The sequence below is a fragment of the Eubalaena glacialis genome, chromosome 8, assembly GCF_028564815.1.
Source record: "Eubalaena glacialis isolate mEubGla1 chromosome 8, mEubGla1.1.hap2.+ XY, whole genome shotgun sequence".
Classification (NCBI taxonomy): domain Eukaryota; kingdom Metazoa; phylum Chordata; class Mammalia; order Artiodactyla; family Balaenidae; genus Eubalaena; species Eubalaena glacialis.
In genome coordinates, this window is record NC_083723.1 from 121937266 (window position 1) to 121953613 (window position 16348).

General features: G+C 37.5%; 1 protein-coding gene across 1 annotated transcript in view; it reads left to right on the forward strand.

The window, feature by feature from the left end:
- Positions 1 to 16348, forward strand: part of CUL1 (cullin 1) — a 108832-nt gene that overhangs the window by 64079 nt on the left and 28405 nt on the right. The window contains exons 3-9 of the mRNA XM_061198860.1: positions 1240 to 1414; positions 3519 to 3686; positions 6796 to 6846; positions 7103 to 7193; positions 7885 to 8048; positions 14454 to 14616; positions 15533 to 15663. Coding sequence (XP_061054843.1) covers positions 1240 to 1414; positions 3519 to 3686; positions 6796 to 6846; positions 7103 to 7193; positions 7885 to 8048; positions 14454 to 14616; positions 15533 to 15663 — 943 coding nt within the window. The remainder of the gene's footprint in view (positions 1 to 1239; positions 1415 to 3518; positions 3687 to 6795; positions 6847 to 7102; positions 7194 to 7884; positions 8049 to 14453; positions 14617 to 15532; positions 15664 to 16348) is intronic.

Here is a 16348-nt window from a genome sequence, read left to right on the forward strand (position 1 = left end):
ATTTGAAATATTTAATAAAATGAGTCAGTGTTTTATGGCATAGTTCTTTGATTACCACTGAGATTGAGGGGTTTCTTAGGTTTTTGGCTACTAATACGTATTTCTTTTAGCTTTTGGATTTTCTGTTGGAATCCTTGTTTCTTTAGAGATTAATTTTTTTCACATTGTTTTAAATTACCTTTATTTATTAAAGATAGTAACTTTAAGATATTTCTTACTAAAATAGTTTCAAAATTTCAAATGAAGTGATTATATGACTTTGCTTAGAAAGGCCTCCTCCACCCTCAGATCAAGAAAGTATTTGTATGTATATTCTTTGTTTTATGGTTTCAGTTTGTATATTTTAATTCTTAATCTGTTTGTAATATATTTTGGAATATGAAAGTTTTTTGAAATCACCTATAATGCCATTTATCCAATAATCTTTATCCGCTGACTTGAAATAGTTTTTATATAGCAAGTTCTTAAATACACCAGAATATTGTTTCATGATTTTTCTTTCTGTCTGAATCAGTATTGGTGTCTTTCTATTAATTTGATCCAAGTAAAATCCATGCAGATAAACCGAAATAGTATTAAAGGTTATAAAAAAAAGAGAGACCACATCTCCATCTCTCTCCGTAGTGCCTGGGTCCTGCTCTTTTCTGATTGGCCAGCTTTAGGCATCCGTGACTTTCACTTGTAATAGAGGACTCCGTCTCTTTCACTGCCGTGTCTTCTGCTTTTCATTTTTCATTCTCAGAGGGTAGCTTTGGTTAAATCCACTTACAGATAATTTTAAAGTAAAGTTTTGGTTATTTTTATATTTATGACGTATGCTTCTGGAAATATTCATAGCTAAGCATTGTAATAGACTACGGTTATAGCTTTTTGTTTTCCCTGAAGTAGATAATTGCTTTTTTTCTTTTCATTTGCAACCTTTTCTTTGTACATTTGCCAGTTCTTTTCTTACCTTCTAATATACTCTCAGGACAGTTTTCCACAAGGTAATGGCATTAGACGATCTTGAAGGTCCAGAGTTTTCTCGGTGACCTTCCTCCAGGATGTTCCATCCTCCTCGGCTGGCTGACTCTTAGCTTTATTGGTGTGTGAATGGGATCTTTTTTCCACTCTAACTTTAACAGGTTTTTGTTGATACATGGGAAACATTGATACTGAAGTATCTTATAAGAAAATATGTTCGTATTAATCACTGTTGACATTGATGATGCATGTTGATTTCCTTGACTTTTCTCCAAGTCACGTTTATAACTACTGCACGAGTGTTCACCAGTCAAACCAAGCTCGAGGGGCTGGTGTCCCTCCTTCTAAATCAAAAAAGGGGCAGACGCCGGGGGGAGCTCAGTTTGTTGGCTTGGAATTGTACAAACGGCTTAAAGAATTTTTGAAGAATTACTTGACAAATCTTCTTAAGGTAAGATGTTTTATATGTATACTGAGCATTTATAATAGAATGTAAAAAGAAAAAATAGTGAAATAATGATTCTATTGATAAGTTAAATCTTTCACTGTCATTTTTTCATTGTTTTTGGCATTGACATGTGCCTGAAGGTGTTTCGCTCTTGCTTAGTCATTTACCTGTTGTGAAGATGAAATCTTCATAAGCCCATATTCTGTTCTTTGATTTGTTAAATTAGAAGTTTTTGATAGCCTTTCACCATAGTAGTGCTCTCCTTAAATTACTAACCATTTGGTATTTGGTGGTTAGAGATTGATGAACCCTTTTTAAAGCATATAATTATGAAGTCGAATTACCTATATTGTATTTTGAACCCAATGTGCTATTCTGTATCAAAATGTATAAAAGACTTGTAAGGTTATCCAGCCTTCGGTAATCACATTTTCCAATGTGTTCTTGCCTTTTCTACATGGCCTTGTGATACATTTCAGAACTATAATGAAATTGTGCCCTTGGCTGGGTGGGTTTCACCACGAACGTTCATTCCTCCTGCTCTGAGCCTTTTGCTTGGACAGTGATGTGGGTTTTCGCCTTAATCTTCTGCCTTTTTCTTCCTCAGTCTCCATCCTCTGTAGCAAAGGCAGTGTGATGCCTTCCATCCAGCCACAGGATGGGCACGTGGCTTCTTCATCTGGTGCTCACATTATGTAGAGTGTGTACCCTGGGAAGTCTGCACACGCTGTGTATATACTTTAGAGATTTTTTATTTACACAGATAACAGGCAGAAAACTTCAGCATGCTCCACATTTGTTTTTCTTAATATATTTTACAAGGTAATTGGAAACTTAACATCATTTTAACAGACCATAATCGACTGACCACAAATCGTGACTAAGATGGTATTATTTTCCATGTTCCTAAACAGTCTTGCTGAAGCCACTGTGTCCTCCTTGCTTTTGTTCACAACACTTTGTAAAGTGAACCCTGGAATTAATTACTCTTTAGTATTGAAGTGAGGAACAGGGTATTGTGTTTTGAAAGGTATTGACAGCCATGCCATCAGCGATATTATTTTTTGCATTTTAAGAAAGGTCATCTACTATAATCCAGAATAGCTTAGCTTTACATGTTCGGGTTCATTTCTTGTTATTTAAATGAACACAAATTTGGTTGTATCAAGATACGGTCAGGTTTTCACGTGGCTTGTCGGATCACTTGTGCAACGTGTATTTATGGAGCTTCCATTCTGTCAAGCTTTTTGTTCTGCCAGTTGAAGGGCCCCAGGCTGAGAAGTTCAGGGACGGCCCCGGGCCCTCAGTTCATGGAGGGGCTGCCCTCTCCCAGCTCCCCCTGGAGTGCTCTTCTGCTACAGCACGTTTTAATGATACTGCAATTTAATGCCCCATTTTTAAAGGGTAAGACTTAACTTTGTAGATGTCATTAGTACCTAAGAAAAAATTTCAAGTTATTTTCCTTCAAATAAAAATTTGTGGTTTAAGTTGTAGACATTTCTGTAAAAATAATTTGGTAAATGAACATTTTCCTTGTGAGGCCTTGTTAAAGAAGAAATATTGCACCATTATACTGTATACTTTATTTTTACAAAAATGCAGCAGATTGCCACAAAGAGCTATAGATTTTTATAATTTTTAAGTAAATTTAATGAAGGAAGAAGATGCATTAAAAAATGAAATAGTATCAGCCCCGTGGTCTAAATTGTTAATTGGACATTTTAATTAATTTTTTAACAGAAAATATCAAAAATAGGGGTAAGTTGAGGTAAATTCCTTATTTGTTAATATAAAGGAATTACCCTCATATTCTAAAAAGTTCAGTCTTTTTATGAATGTATATGCATATTAATACCATGAAAAAAGTTCTAATTTGAGATCAAAGAATTTTCATTAAAATTCTCTTTAGTCTGATCCTCATGAGCTACTTTCTTGTGAGAATTTGTAGTAAATGAGCATGTTTTGTGTACAGAATAATTCAAAGGACCCATCTAAAACCATACACGTCAGTGTATCTTAATGCAGTAGATTTGTTTCAGTTAACTTTTATCTCTGATTTATCATGAGACAAATTAGTCATCTTAAAGCTTAGTGAACTTGTCTTTAGGACGGAGAAGATTTGATGGATGAGAGCGTACTGAAGTTCTACACCCAGCAGTGGGAAGACTACCGGTTCTCAAGCAAAGTGCTGAATGGGATCTGTGCCTACCTCAATAGACATTGGGTTCGCCGCGAGTGTGACGAAGGACGAAAAGGAATCTATGAAATCTACTCTGTAAGATTGTTTTTACACACCTTTCAAATGTGTGTTTTCTTAGGGACGCATCTTCCTTCCCAGTAGGAGATCTAGGCAAATAGCAGTTTTCAGACTGGTGAGCTACAACTTCCTTTGTTTTAATTTATCAGTAAATGGCCCTTAGATATTTTGTGGCGAGAAAAGAGAAGGATGAGTAATTGGCTTTCTGAAATACAGCCTGCACGCTTCTGCATTTACTTATTAAAAGTTTCTTCTTCAATTATCTGACCGACCATCAGGCTGAGCCCGGAGCTGTCCCCATTTTAGCACAGCAAGTCCTGCATCCTGGCCCAGCAGGCAAAGCGGGTCCCTTACTGGGACTCAGGCCTCAGTGATCAGCCCTCCGCGGTCTTTTGGGGTCTGGGAAACTGCTTCAAGGAGGGAACTGTGATGTGAAATTCCATTCTACCCGCTCAACATACAAAGTAATATGAGTCATGGCACTTAACAGAATTCAAAATTGAGGGTTTTTTTTTAAGACTGCATGAAAATAAATTTTGAAGAGGCAAAACTTGAATTGTTAAATCGCCTTCATTAGTATGTTTCTTCAGTCAAGGGAGCTTTTTCCAGGCTCACTGGTTTTCAAAGTGTGGTCCCCAAACTTGCAGCATCAATATTACCTGAGAACTTGTTAGAAATGCAAGTCATTGGGCCTCAGCCTAGACTTACTTAACTGGAGACTCTGGAGCTGGGGCCCAGCAGTATGTTTTTAGCAAGCCCTCCAGGTGATTCTGATGCACTGTCGAGTTTGAGAACCAGTCAAGGGAGGACTCAGAACAACAGAACAGTCTATCTGTTCATAATAGGCTCTCAGATATACAGACAGTACCTTTTTTGAACGAGTGGTGTTAAAATGTCAAGTTCTGCATAATGAGATTATCTCCATATCCAAGAATGTTGCTATAATAGCAATGCTTTGTTGCTTTGCTTTTGGCAAATTTAATTAAAAGAAAACTAATGTGCCATAGATGCATGATAGATTTTTATTATTTTATTATTTGTGTAGCTCAGTTACTATACCAAACTGTTATTTCTTCATAATGGTACTTTGTTATACAATTTTAACAACTTTCTAGGTTTAGTGTTTTGATTTGAGTCTTTCGTAGTTCACCTTTTCTTTTCCACTTACAAATGCTTTCTTGAGACTGAAAGTTGTCAGTGTAAGAATCAGCATGATTTTTGTTGATTTCCTCTTGGCTGCTTGACCTAAAACACCATACATATGCGCTAAAATAGCATCACATGCTCCTAAAAATTATTATAGCCTTTAAACTTTTTTGTGTACTGTTTTCAAGATTTGACTGCTTTTTTTTCTTTTCTTTCTTACTTTTTTTTTTTTTTTTTTTTTACTTTCAAAATTCGTAGTTTCTACATCCCTAAATGCTGTAGTTAGTTTGGAAATGCAATATGCAGCCATAACTCGTAGCAAAGGCCAGTTAACACCCCTCTCTAGAAACAGTATTCCTTTGCCTGCTCTTGCAGGGAGCCTGTTGAATTCATTTAAAGTTCGAATATCAGTTGACACATGGAACAGTTCCTGTACAGTGATGCCTCATTGCATTTTCCAGACTCTCCAGAAGACGGGGATGCTTTGTCATGAACTATAAAGATTTACTTTTTTCCCTGATAATTTTGTCTTTCTCTTCAATTATAGAAAGTTGTGGGTTTCCTTTCCAGTCAACCAGAGCGCATAAACTAATTTCATTATTAACACGTTAAAGTGATTCAGCAAGACTTTTTCCGTAAATCTGTCCTTCTGAACTTTCTCTGGTTTACCTTCGGTCCTGCTTTCTTATCTTGCGTTTCTTCCTTCAAAGTGACAAATTATCCCAAGTCAAATTAGGTCTGCCTAGTGCTGTCTTAACTTAGAAAAATGTTTGGGAAAAGTTATTTTTAAAGGTGCAGTATCTTTACTGGAAGTTCATGGCCACATGTTACGTTTGCCTTGCCTTCCCCTGCACTGACGAGGTCTGAGGAGTTGGGGAGAGGAGCAACAGCGAGTTTGCACAGGGAGAGTTACCTTCAAAACCGTGCCCCACAGGGTGCATTTTTCCTGAAAAATAAGACTGTTTCTTCCCAGAGTCTTTTTTGGTAGCATAATTCCTAATTCTGAAATAACCTTTTTATTCTAATAGTACTTGAGTATATATTTTTCATGCTTTACTAAAAATATTTCTCTCTTAAATAGTGCTTTCATGTTGCCCTTTTTTTGGTAGAAATTTTTTCGTTTTGTAAATTAAATTTACACATAATCTTTTCAGAACTGTATTATCTTACATAAACCCAGTTTTATCTATGGTTAAATTTGGGGGAAAATAAGACTGATAGCATTTACATTTAAATTAATTTCTCAGCAGTTTGTATTTGAGTGTTAAATTGTTATAAATTTGAGTTTGAACGTAACTGAATAATACCTTTCTCAACAGTTTAAAAACCATATATGAATTGTAGCATTTCTGTTTGGGGGAACGTTTTACAGTAACTTTCTGACATAACCTCTGTTGAGAAGTTCCAAAACTTTTAAAAATGCATTATACGCACACATACTAGTAAAATGGGAAATCTGAATAATTTATGTATAATAAACTGCATTCATTTAACATGTACAGTTTGATGCATTTACAGTTGTATGCATCCATGTAACAAAACACCATGATAAAGATACAGAACTTATTAGATATTTAAGGTCTATTATTTATTTTACTGAGTATTAGGAAACTATGATAAATGGAATTATCTTTATTAAATGTGTTAGGTCAAAACATACATTTGAGTCAGAGAACAGTTTTATACATTGAATCCACTGTTGCCCTTTAGGCTAATATGTATGTTCTCCTAAAATCCACATTTTCTTTTTATCTCAACTACTATTAAAATGTGAGCTGATAAACGTCTGTACTTTGATACCTTTTGAAGTTGTTAAGAGAATGGCTCTCTGATTTCATCATGATGATTTTTACCAAGTTTATAATCTAGAAATATTGATACATGTAATCTAGGATTCAGGCTATTTCCTATGACTTCAGCTTTGGAAAAAGCATAGTAAAAGTATAGCCATTTAATACTGTTCCTTTTTCTTTTCATCCAGCTTGCATTGGTGACTTGGAGAGATTGTCTTTTCAGGCCATTGAATAAACAGGTACCTACTTGTGTGAGTGTGTGCATGTTTTCCTTTTAAAACCCCTTCCAGATTTCATTTCTTAGCCACTGTCTTCCTCACTCCTTTGGAGTGTCCTAAGAGTGCCTCTCATCTTGCATTTAATGGATTCTGATGTTTAAGAGCTATGTAGTAACATAATGTTGGGTTGGCTAAAAACCCGAACGAACTTTTTGGCCAGCCCAATACATACTGTAGTCTGTAATCTACATGTTTTCTTCCTGTATCCTTTCTAAAGGTAACAAATGCTGTTTTAAAGCTGATTGAAAAGGAAAGAAATGGTGAAACCATCAATACAAGACTGATAAGCGGAGTTGTACAGTCTTACGGTAAACAATTTCCCTTTAATTTATTCAAAGTTGTATATCAAGTGACAGTTACATAACAGTGCTCCAATAGATTTGTTTTCAGATAGTTTAGCATTGTCAAGAATATTGTTAGCATTTACAAAGGTACTCATAATTCTCTTTACGTCAGTGTGATTCGGTTTGATTTTACCCATTATAAAAATTGTTTGATCTTTGTGCCCTAAGGAAATTTTGATGGACTAGACATTTGACATTTGAATTATTTTCTTTTCTGGTCTCATACTGAATTACTGGATATATATGCTAGAGTGTCATTAATGGAGCCGAATGATAACAGATTGAGAAATCTAAAAAGTAATACAGTATTTTAAAAGCTTAGGTAGCATTGTATTTCTTTGAAAGTTTAGAATTAGGCATTCTTACTTCTTGTAAGCTTTTAGAAATATAAACGTTCTCTGAATGAACTTCATGATAACTTGAAACATACCTGGCCATCCATCAGAATTACTTGCTTTTGTGTGTCTTGGATTTTTTTCTTTTTTCTTTTATTGAAAGTATACTTTACTACCAGTGAATAACAGATTTGCCTTATGCCCTGTTGTTTTATTCTTACCTTTTAAGCATAACTTAAACTGAATGCTACACCTAAGTGTAGTCCTTAAAATATAACCAAAAATAGGGCAGTTGAAATGTAGTTCCTATTTACTTCCAGTGGAACTGGGGCTGAATGAAGATGATGCCTTTGCGAAGGGCCCAACGCTAACAGTGTACAAAGAATCCTTTGAATCTCAGTTTTTGGCTGACACAGAGAGATTTTATACCAGAGAGAGTACCGAATTCTTGCAGCAGAACCCGGTTACTGAATACATGAAAAAGGTAAGCTTAAACATAGTACTTAAAGTAGGCTTAAGTTAAAAGTTATTGCTGCTCAAATGAATTATTCTTTTTAATATATGCAACTTTCTTCAAAGTCATTTCTTAGGCACTGTTATCCTGTAGTGTCTGTAGCAGGTGCAAATGGTTTCTCCCAGTTCACCAAGGAGCTTTTATAAATTAATTTCATAATCATGGCTCAATGTTCTCCTGACTGATCGGAGGATATAACCATAATAGCTGTATGACTTTCGTGTTTTGAACTGTCTCTACTACAGTAGAATGTATATGTGTATCTAACGGGAGCCGCGGTCTTACGTCAATGAGAAACTAGTTTTTAAGAAACAAATATTTGAAAACTTTAAGCTTTTGCTTTTTTGCTTCTGAAATACCCCCTAAAAATCTATATAACACAATCTTCAAGTTTGCATTAGAGGAGAAGTCCTTCTGAGAGAACAGGATCGAAGTCTTAGATAAGAAAAGATCCAAGATCGGTGTCTGTATCATAAATCTTTTTCTACATTAGGTGATGTTACAGTGAAGTTCTAGTGAATTATTCTTCGTTCTCCTTCTCGGGAATACAGGTATCCCAGACTTATGCTCTGAGGAGTGATCTAAGTCAGGAGGTAGCAAACTTCCTATGAAGGGCCGGATGGTAAATACTTCAGACCTTGTGCACATGTGGTCTCTCTTGGAACTGTTCAGCTCTGCCATTGTAGCGCAGAAGCAGCCATGGCAACATCTAAACAGTGAGTGCAGCGGTGTTCCAATAAAAGTTTACTTACAGGCAGGATTTTGCCCACAGGCTATGGCTGCTGACTGAGACGGGCAAGGAGACTTCCAGGGAGTCTGGGGCTGACTGTGTCTGACACCTGCTTTTTTCCCTTTATTCTCTGTTCGCTTGGAGAGCAAATGCACTGCAGAATCACTTTCTCCATGTGCTGAGGTCGAAAGTTAGTAAGTCAGAAAGAGCAACAAACAGCTCCCCCTTCTAACCATGTAGAGAAAGTCCTCCCCAATTTGTTTGTGACATTCTGAGTGCATTTTCCCATAAGAGATGGTGATTATAAGTGGCCCTTACAAGTTTGAAGCTGAAAGTCCTTGACAAACAAATTTCTGATACCTCAAAACCTAACAAAAGTGGAACTCTTCAGAAGTATTATACTTGGAGTAGTGATAGTTCCTTGTGTATATTTATGGATTAAATTAGCTTTCGTGTGCCAGTCTGGAACCTAACCAGCTTATAGAGAGTTTCTAACAGCTGCCTGACAAATCTGTTTTAAATCTAAGCATTGCCTGTTACTTCATTTTTTTATTTTGGCAGTGTAGTTTTCATAAAGACATATTTTATTGAACTCTACTATATATGGTGATCCTTTTAAAACTGTGTATGTTTTTAAAAGTGGGGCCTTTTATCGGGGTACACATCCACAAGCGTGATTCAGGCCTTTTCATTTTACAGACTGCTTAGTGAATTGCAGTTACCTGCTATCCACAACAAGGAAGGTAGTAGTGCTTTGGTACAAGGAAATCCGCTTTGTAGGCCAGAGCTACGTCAGCACTCCCAACGCAGGGAAATCTGCTTTTAAAATCGGACCTGGGACCAAAGGCAGCTTGAGGAGCAAAGATTTCCAGTGGCCTGGATGTTTTCAACCCAGTGTGAGCTCTGCCTTCAACGGAGAGCATGCTTCCAGCATCCTTGCTCTCTTAGAGGGGATTTCTTCCTAGAGGCGTTAAAGGTTTGGCCCAAATCTGGTTGGATCTTACCAAACATGACATCCATCCATTCTGAAAGTCCATAGTGCAGAGGCTCTGTGAGCATAAAATTGGAGTTTAACCATGTGAACAATTCTACCCTTACCTATAGCTGTAGCCTTGCATCTCAAACTGAGCTATGGGTCTAATTTAAAATCCCTACTCCACCATTTACTAGGGGGTTGACTTTAACCTTTCTGTTCCTGTTTCCTCATCTATAAAATGGGGATAATTTACTATTATTATTATTATTATATATTATTTGATGCTTGGCAAAGAGCAAGCGTGATATAAGTGTTTGGTATTACACGCATACATTGTTTAGAACCTTCAGTATATGCCTGAGAACGTGCAAAACCATGGGATAAATTGTGGCACTTTTTTTTTTTTTTTTTTAATTAATTTGGTTGTAGTTCTTTTTTTTTTTTTTTAATTTATTTATTTATGGCTGTGTTGGGTCTTCGTTTCTGTGCGAGGGCTTTCTCTAGTTGCGGCGAGTGGGGGCCACTCTTCATCGCGGCGCGCGGGCCTCTCATTATCGCGGCCTCTCTTGTTGCGGAGCACAGGCTTCAGACGCGCAGGCTCAGTAGTTGTGGCTCACGGGCCTAGTTGCTCCGTGGCATGTGGGATCCTCCCAGACCAGGGCTCGAACCCGTGTCCCCTGCATTGGCAGGCAGATTCTCAACCACTGCGCCACCAGGGAAGCCCAATTGTGGCACATTTTATTCAATAACTTAAGAAGAAATTATGTTTATATTAAAACATTCTATCAGGAAGTAGAATACAAAACTCATGAACAATATTGAGATAAAGCATGAACTTTCAAGAAATACTCTGCTTTTAGCAGCCAGTTTGGGCTAGATGTGCAAATTCCCTTGGGGGGGGGGCTATGTTCCCATTTCTGTGTTGTTAGGAATCTTTTAGTGGAAACAGTTGAGAATCTTTGGCTTTCCTTCTACTGATGACTTCGATGAGTGAACACCCCTGAGCCATATTAGTGTTTTAGCATATCTTACTGTCTCATCTGAGCTACGAAAAAGACATGTGACTATTCTAGGTTTCTAATGTCATTTTTTAAAACTTTAAAAATAAAGTATCCCTTATTTCATTAATTTGCTTACTTTTTTGGTCTTTTTTTTCATTTTGTTTTTCCTGCATACTGATCCTAATAGAATTAATAGGAACAGTCTTTAATTGCTTAACTTTATTTAGTCATTCTGCATTTGATCTGGGTGTTCTGATATAATTATCTGCCAAGTACAGTGCTGATCAAGAGCTTATTTGCCTTCAAATCAACAAAGAATGTAAATGACTGTCCTTCCTAAAACCTAATGACATAACACCCAGGACCTTGGGTTTTTCACCAACCTCGGAGACACTGCAGGCTCAGGTTCAGACCACTGTGAGAAAGCAAGTCACTCGGATTGTTTGGTTTCCCAGGGCATAACGCCATACTGTCGTCTATGAAATGTGGGGAATAGCGTTATGTCAAAAACACCAATTTACATACCTTAATTTTAAAAAACTTTATTGCTAAATGATACCAAAACAATTATAATAGCAACATCAAAGATCACTGATCACAGATCAGCATAACAAATAATAATAATGAAAAAGTTTAAATATTTTGAGAATTACCAAAATGTGGCACAGGGACCCAAAGTGAGCAAACGCTATTGAAAAAACGGGTGCTGATAGACTTGCTCAACCCACAGTCCTTCAGTTTCTGTTTTGTTTTTAAAAAAGCAGTATCTGTGAATTCCAGTAAAAGGAAGTAGGCCTGTGGGCAGTAGTCCCACCGTATTCACAGTTTCAGTTACCCACAGTCAACCTCAGTCCGAAAAATATTAAATGGAAAGTTCCAGAAATAAACAGTCCATAAGCTTTAAATTGTATGTATTGAAATATGTCGTTCTGAGTAGCATGATGGAATCTTGCCCTTGAATCATACCTTTGTCCAGAGCATCTCCCCTGTTAGTCTCGTCACCGACCAGGTGATCAGATCGACTGTCGTCTGCAGTGCTTGAGATCACGTAGCCCTTATTTTACTTAAAAGTGGCCCCAAAGCACAAGAGTAGCAATTCAGATACGCCAAAGAGAAGCCGTAAAGTACTTCCTTTAAGTAAACAGGAGAAAGTTCTCAACTTAGTAAGGAAAAGGTTGCTAAGATCTGTGGTGAGAATAAATTGTCTCTCCATGAAGTTGTAAAGAAGGAAAATTTGTGCTAGTTTTGCTGTCACACCTCAAGTGGACGTTATGGCCACAGTGCATGACACCTGCCCAGTTAAGATGGCAAAGGCATTAAACATAATTTTTATTACATTATATTGTTATAATTGTTCTACTTTATTGTTGTTGTTGCTAATCTCTTAACTGTACCTAATTTGTAAATTAAACTTTCTCATACGTACGTATGTATAGGAAAAAACATAGTACTTATAGGGTTCACAGTTTCAGGCATCCACTGAGGGTCTTGGAACGTATCCCCCATAGATAAGGGGGGACTGCTGTGTAAACAGCTCCTGAGCCCCTCTGGCTTTAAATGCTTTTGTGATCACTTAGGGGCCAGTTTGCTCTTCCCCCTTGGCCCCTGCAGGAAGACTCTGTACAGTGCTACTGGTTTTTTGTAGTACAGGGGATGGAAAGCCAGTGTCCCCCGGAGAGTGAATCAGCAGTGATACCAAAGCTTTACCTTTCATTTTGGGGGAGAGAAAAGTTTTTAAGAGATGACTTTTTGCTGCCAGGGTATTATGTTCTTCCAGGAAACAAGTATAACCTCGAGAAAAAGTGGTGCTTTTTGGTTTGCACGTCCTGTATTTCACCAGCTTTAGTTCTTGAGGTATCAGGCTTAATGAAATACTAGATATGAAGCAGCAGAGGCTTGGAACTTCAGAGTTAAAGCACAGAAAGATCTTTTATTGTTTTTTAAAATAGCTTTGTAATCAGGAAAAAAAACACAACTGTAGACTTGTGGGGAAATACAAATAACATAAACCTGCACGAACTTGGGACACTGTTACTTAAGTATGCACATAGACCCCAAATTGGAGTAATGCTATAGGGTTTTGTTTTGTTTTTATTTATTTATTTTTGGCTGCGCTGGGTCTTTGTTGCTGTGTGCGGGCTTTCTCTAGTTGCAGAGAACAGGGGCTACTCTTCGTTGCAGTGCGCAGGCTTCTCATTGCGGTGGCTTCTCTTGTTGCGGAGCACGGGCTCCTGGCGCATGGGCTCAGTAGTTGTGGCTCGCGGGCTCTAGAGCGCAGGCTCAGTAGTTGTGGCACAGGGGCTTAGTTGCTCCGCGGCATGTGGGATCTTCCTGGACCCGGGCTCGAACCCGTGTCTCCTGCATTGGCCGGTGGATTCTTAACCACTGCGCCACCAGGGAAGCCCTATAGGGTTTTTTAATAGCATTTTTTCCCCACTAATTTATTACATTAACGTATTTTATATTTACTGGATAGCAGTATTCCATTAACCAAATAATATAACAAATTATATCTTATCAGAATCTTCAAGTATTTCTTAATTTGCAAATTGTTCCTTTTCCTTTCCCATGTTTTTATTTGCACATACTTATTGATTTTTCAGAGATTTTTATATACTAAGGATATTGAACTTTTGATATATACTACAGATATTTTCCAAGTTTATTTTGTTTTTTACATTTAACTCTATTTAGAATGTGCAGTAAGGTTTAAATTTCTGCAGTTGAAACTATTGTCCTATTAGTAATTCTTGACAGTGCAAGGCCTGCCCAGTCACTTTTTCATTTTATGTTTTTTTGGCTCTTGGATGTTTATTCTTCCACTTGAATTTTTCTAGATTTCTCCAAAATTATGCCAAATTTAAAAATCATTTTGGGAAGTATTGGCATTTTTACAATACAAAATATAGTTTTTCACTCTTCATTCAGATTACCTGAATAATGCGAGATCATTGAAATTTCTTTCTTGCTTTGATAATTTAGTGGTTCCTAGGTGATACTTTACACCACACATTTCTGGTAATATGTTGTAAAACATACCGGCTTTTATTAATTTTGCTACTCTTTTAAATTGCATCCCTGTTTTCCTCTCTTCCTTGAAGGGAGATGGAAGAAATTGAGATGAGTAAATAATCCAGTAGATTTCAGAGATGCATATTCAGTTGATTGGCAAGAGAAGGCCATAATATTTAAATTTTTTTTAAGTCTAATTACTACTGATTCTTTCCATGTGGTCATTTCAGGGAATGTATTTATGTGACCCTTGACCTCAAGTAGCTCTCTGTCAGAGGGCGTGGTTCTTCCCTCCGTGTCTGTGTGCAGTGGAGAATCCACAGATTTCTCAGAGTGTCGCCAGGGGTATTACCCCCAAAAGGTGTGAAACGCCACGTATCTGTGGGAAGAAAATTGATGTAAATACATTTGGACTGTTAATCACGATAACCTCATTAAAGTCATTTAAAGAGGACTTGGAAGCAAAGACATAGGTTACAGAGGACGTGGGACACATCAGTGACTGGTTAGTTACAGTTGGCATTCATCCTAAAATCAGAGAACCCCTCCCCTCCCTTTTTTTCTTCGGGCAGGTTTGTGAGTTTCATTTGCTGTTATTTTTGTTAGCAGTTTTTAAAAAGCAAACCCAAACCTCTGACTTGAGTTAATTCCCACAGGCGGAGGCTCGTTTGCTGGAGGAGCAGCGGAGAGTCCAGGTCTACCTTCACGAGAGCACCCAGGACGAGCTAGCCAGGAAGTGCGAGCAGGTGCTCATCGAGAAACACTTGGAGATCTTCCACACGGAGTTTCAGAATTTATTGGATGCCGACAAAAATGAAGGTGAGCCACTGAGATTCAAAACACAAGGGTATGTATTTTGATCTGAGATTTTGAAATTGCGAGAAGTTCTAGACTCAGAGTTAGCATTACCAACACCAGTCATTCTTTAAGAGATTCACGTGTGAGATTGTGTGTGCGCGTGTGTGTACCTTGTCGTGTGTTGATTTCAGACCTCTGCAGTGTGTTTGGGGTGTGACTTTGGGGGAAGAGCATCTTTTCAGTTTGGTTTGGAGTCTAACTTGTTCCATACACCTTAGCATTAAATGATGCTACCACTGGTTTTTGGTTTTTTTTTTCTCGTGTATGTTTCTTCTGAAAATTCTTTAAGATGAGAAGGCTATAATTTTGCAGAAGTATTTCCTTTACCCCTCCCTTGTTTTACTGGAACATTTTAGGAGCTCAGTAAAAGAATGGTGTTTGGATTCAGGATTTTTCTTTGGTGTTCATATATCAACCATGTGCCATACGTATATTAAGTGAAGAATATGGGGACCCTTTTGTGACTTATTTGTTTGTATAGTTGAGATGGATACTCATAAATACTCCTTAAATTTATTCATTCTTTTAAATAATATTTGAGTGCCTATTATGTGTCAGGCATAAATCATATCTCAATCTCAAATTTTAGGAAGCATCAGATGTAGTTCCTGATCATCTTCTTTCTCTATTAGTAGTTTCTCCTAGCAAGGGAGAGAATATGCTTTTATAATAGCATGACTTCATTGTTACTTTCAGCTAAATATACATATGCTAAATATAAAGTATTTGGTTACAGTTAAGTGCATTTGATTATTAAGGTGTAAAAACACGGTGGTTTTATTTCAGTGTACCTTTCACCTCTATAAGCACTTACTTAGTGGAATGGATATGCAGAGTTTGTTTCTGTGCATAAAGGTGTGGCGCCTTCTTCTTTCAGATTTGGGTCGCATGTATAATCTTGTATCTAGAATCCAGGATGGCCTGGGAGAATTGAAAAAACTCCTGGAGACACACATTCATAATCAGGGTCTTGCAGCGATTGAAAAGTGTGGAGAAGCTGCTTTAAATGTAAGTACTGTTTAACTGAAAGCCAGTCGGGCCTAACCATTCCCATGCACGGACTGCAGGTGTGTCTCGTGTCTCCACTTACAAATCCAAGGGGTAAGATTTTCACTAGAGTCTCGTAGAGAACCTTGTTTTGGCTTTCTAAAATAGAAGGTTCACAAGCATCTTTATTTTAGTAAACATCTTCATAAACTCTTCTCTGGCACTTTTTAGGCATTAAGGATTTAATTTCTTGATATTCTTTTTTCCTTTATGTCTTCTCAAAATTACATTCCTTGCACTAGAAGAGAGAAGATTATTCCATAGAAAGAATAGGCTAAAGCCTCCTAGAGACTTGGCTCTGGCACCCACGGGCCACAGGCTGCCCCTTGCAGGAACTTCGTTCGGTCTGTGTACTGCCCTCCCCTTGAAGCTCACTGGGCTGTTTGCCCTGGAAAGGCCCTGAAATGTATGGCATTTCTCATACACACCCCCATCCCCACTGCAGGAGTCACAAGAATATTTTGCTAGGTTATCTATAATTCACTTGATAATTTTACATAGGAAGTATCATGTGTTTCTAAGAGGTAAGTTGTCTTCAGTTTTGTCCCTATTGTGAACTTTAGTTTTGATATTGTTTGGGACAACTATTGGAGAAGAAAAGCTTCTAGAACACACAGCTGGTTCTTAGGTCTGAATCAGAAAACTT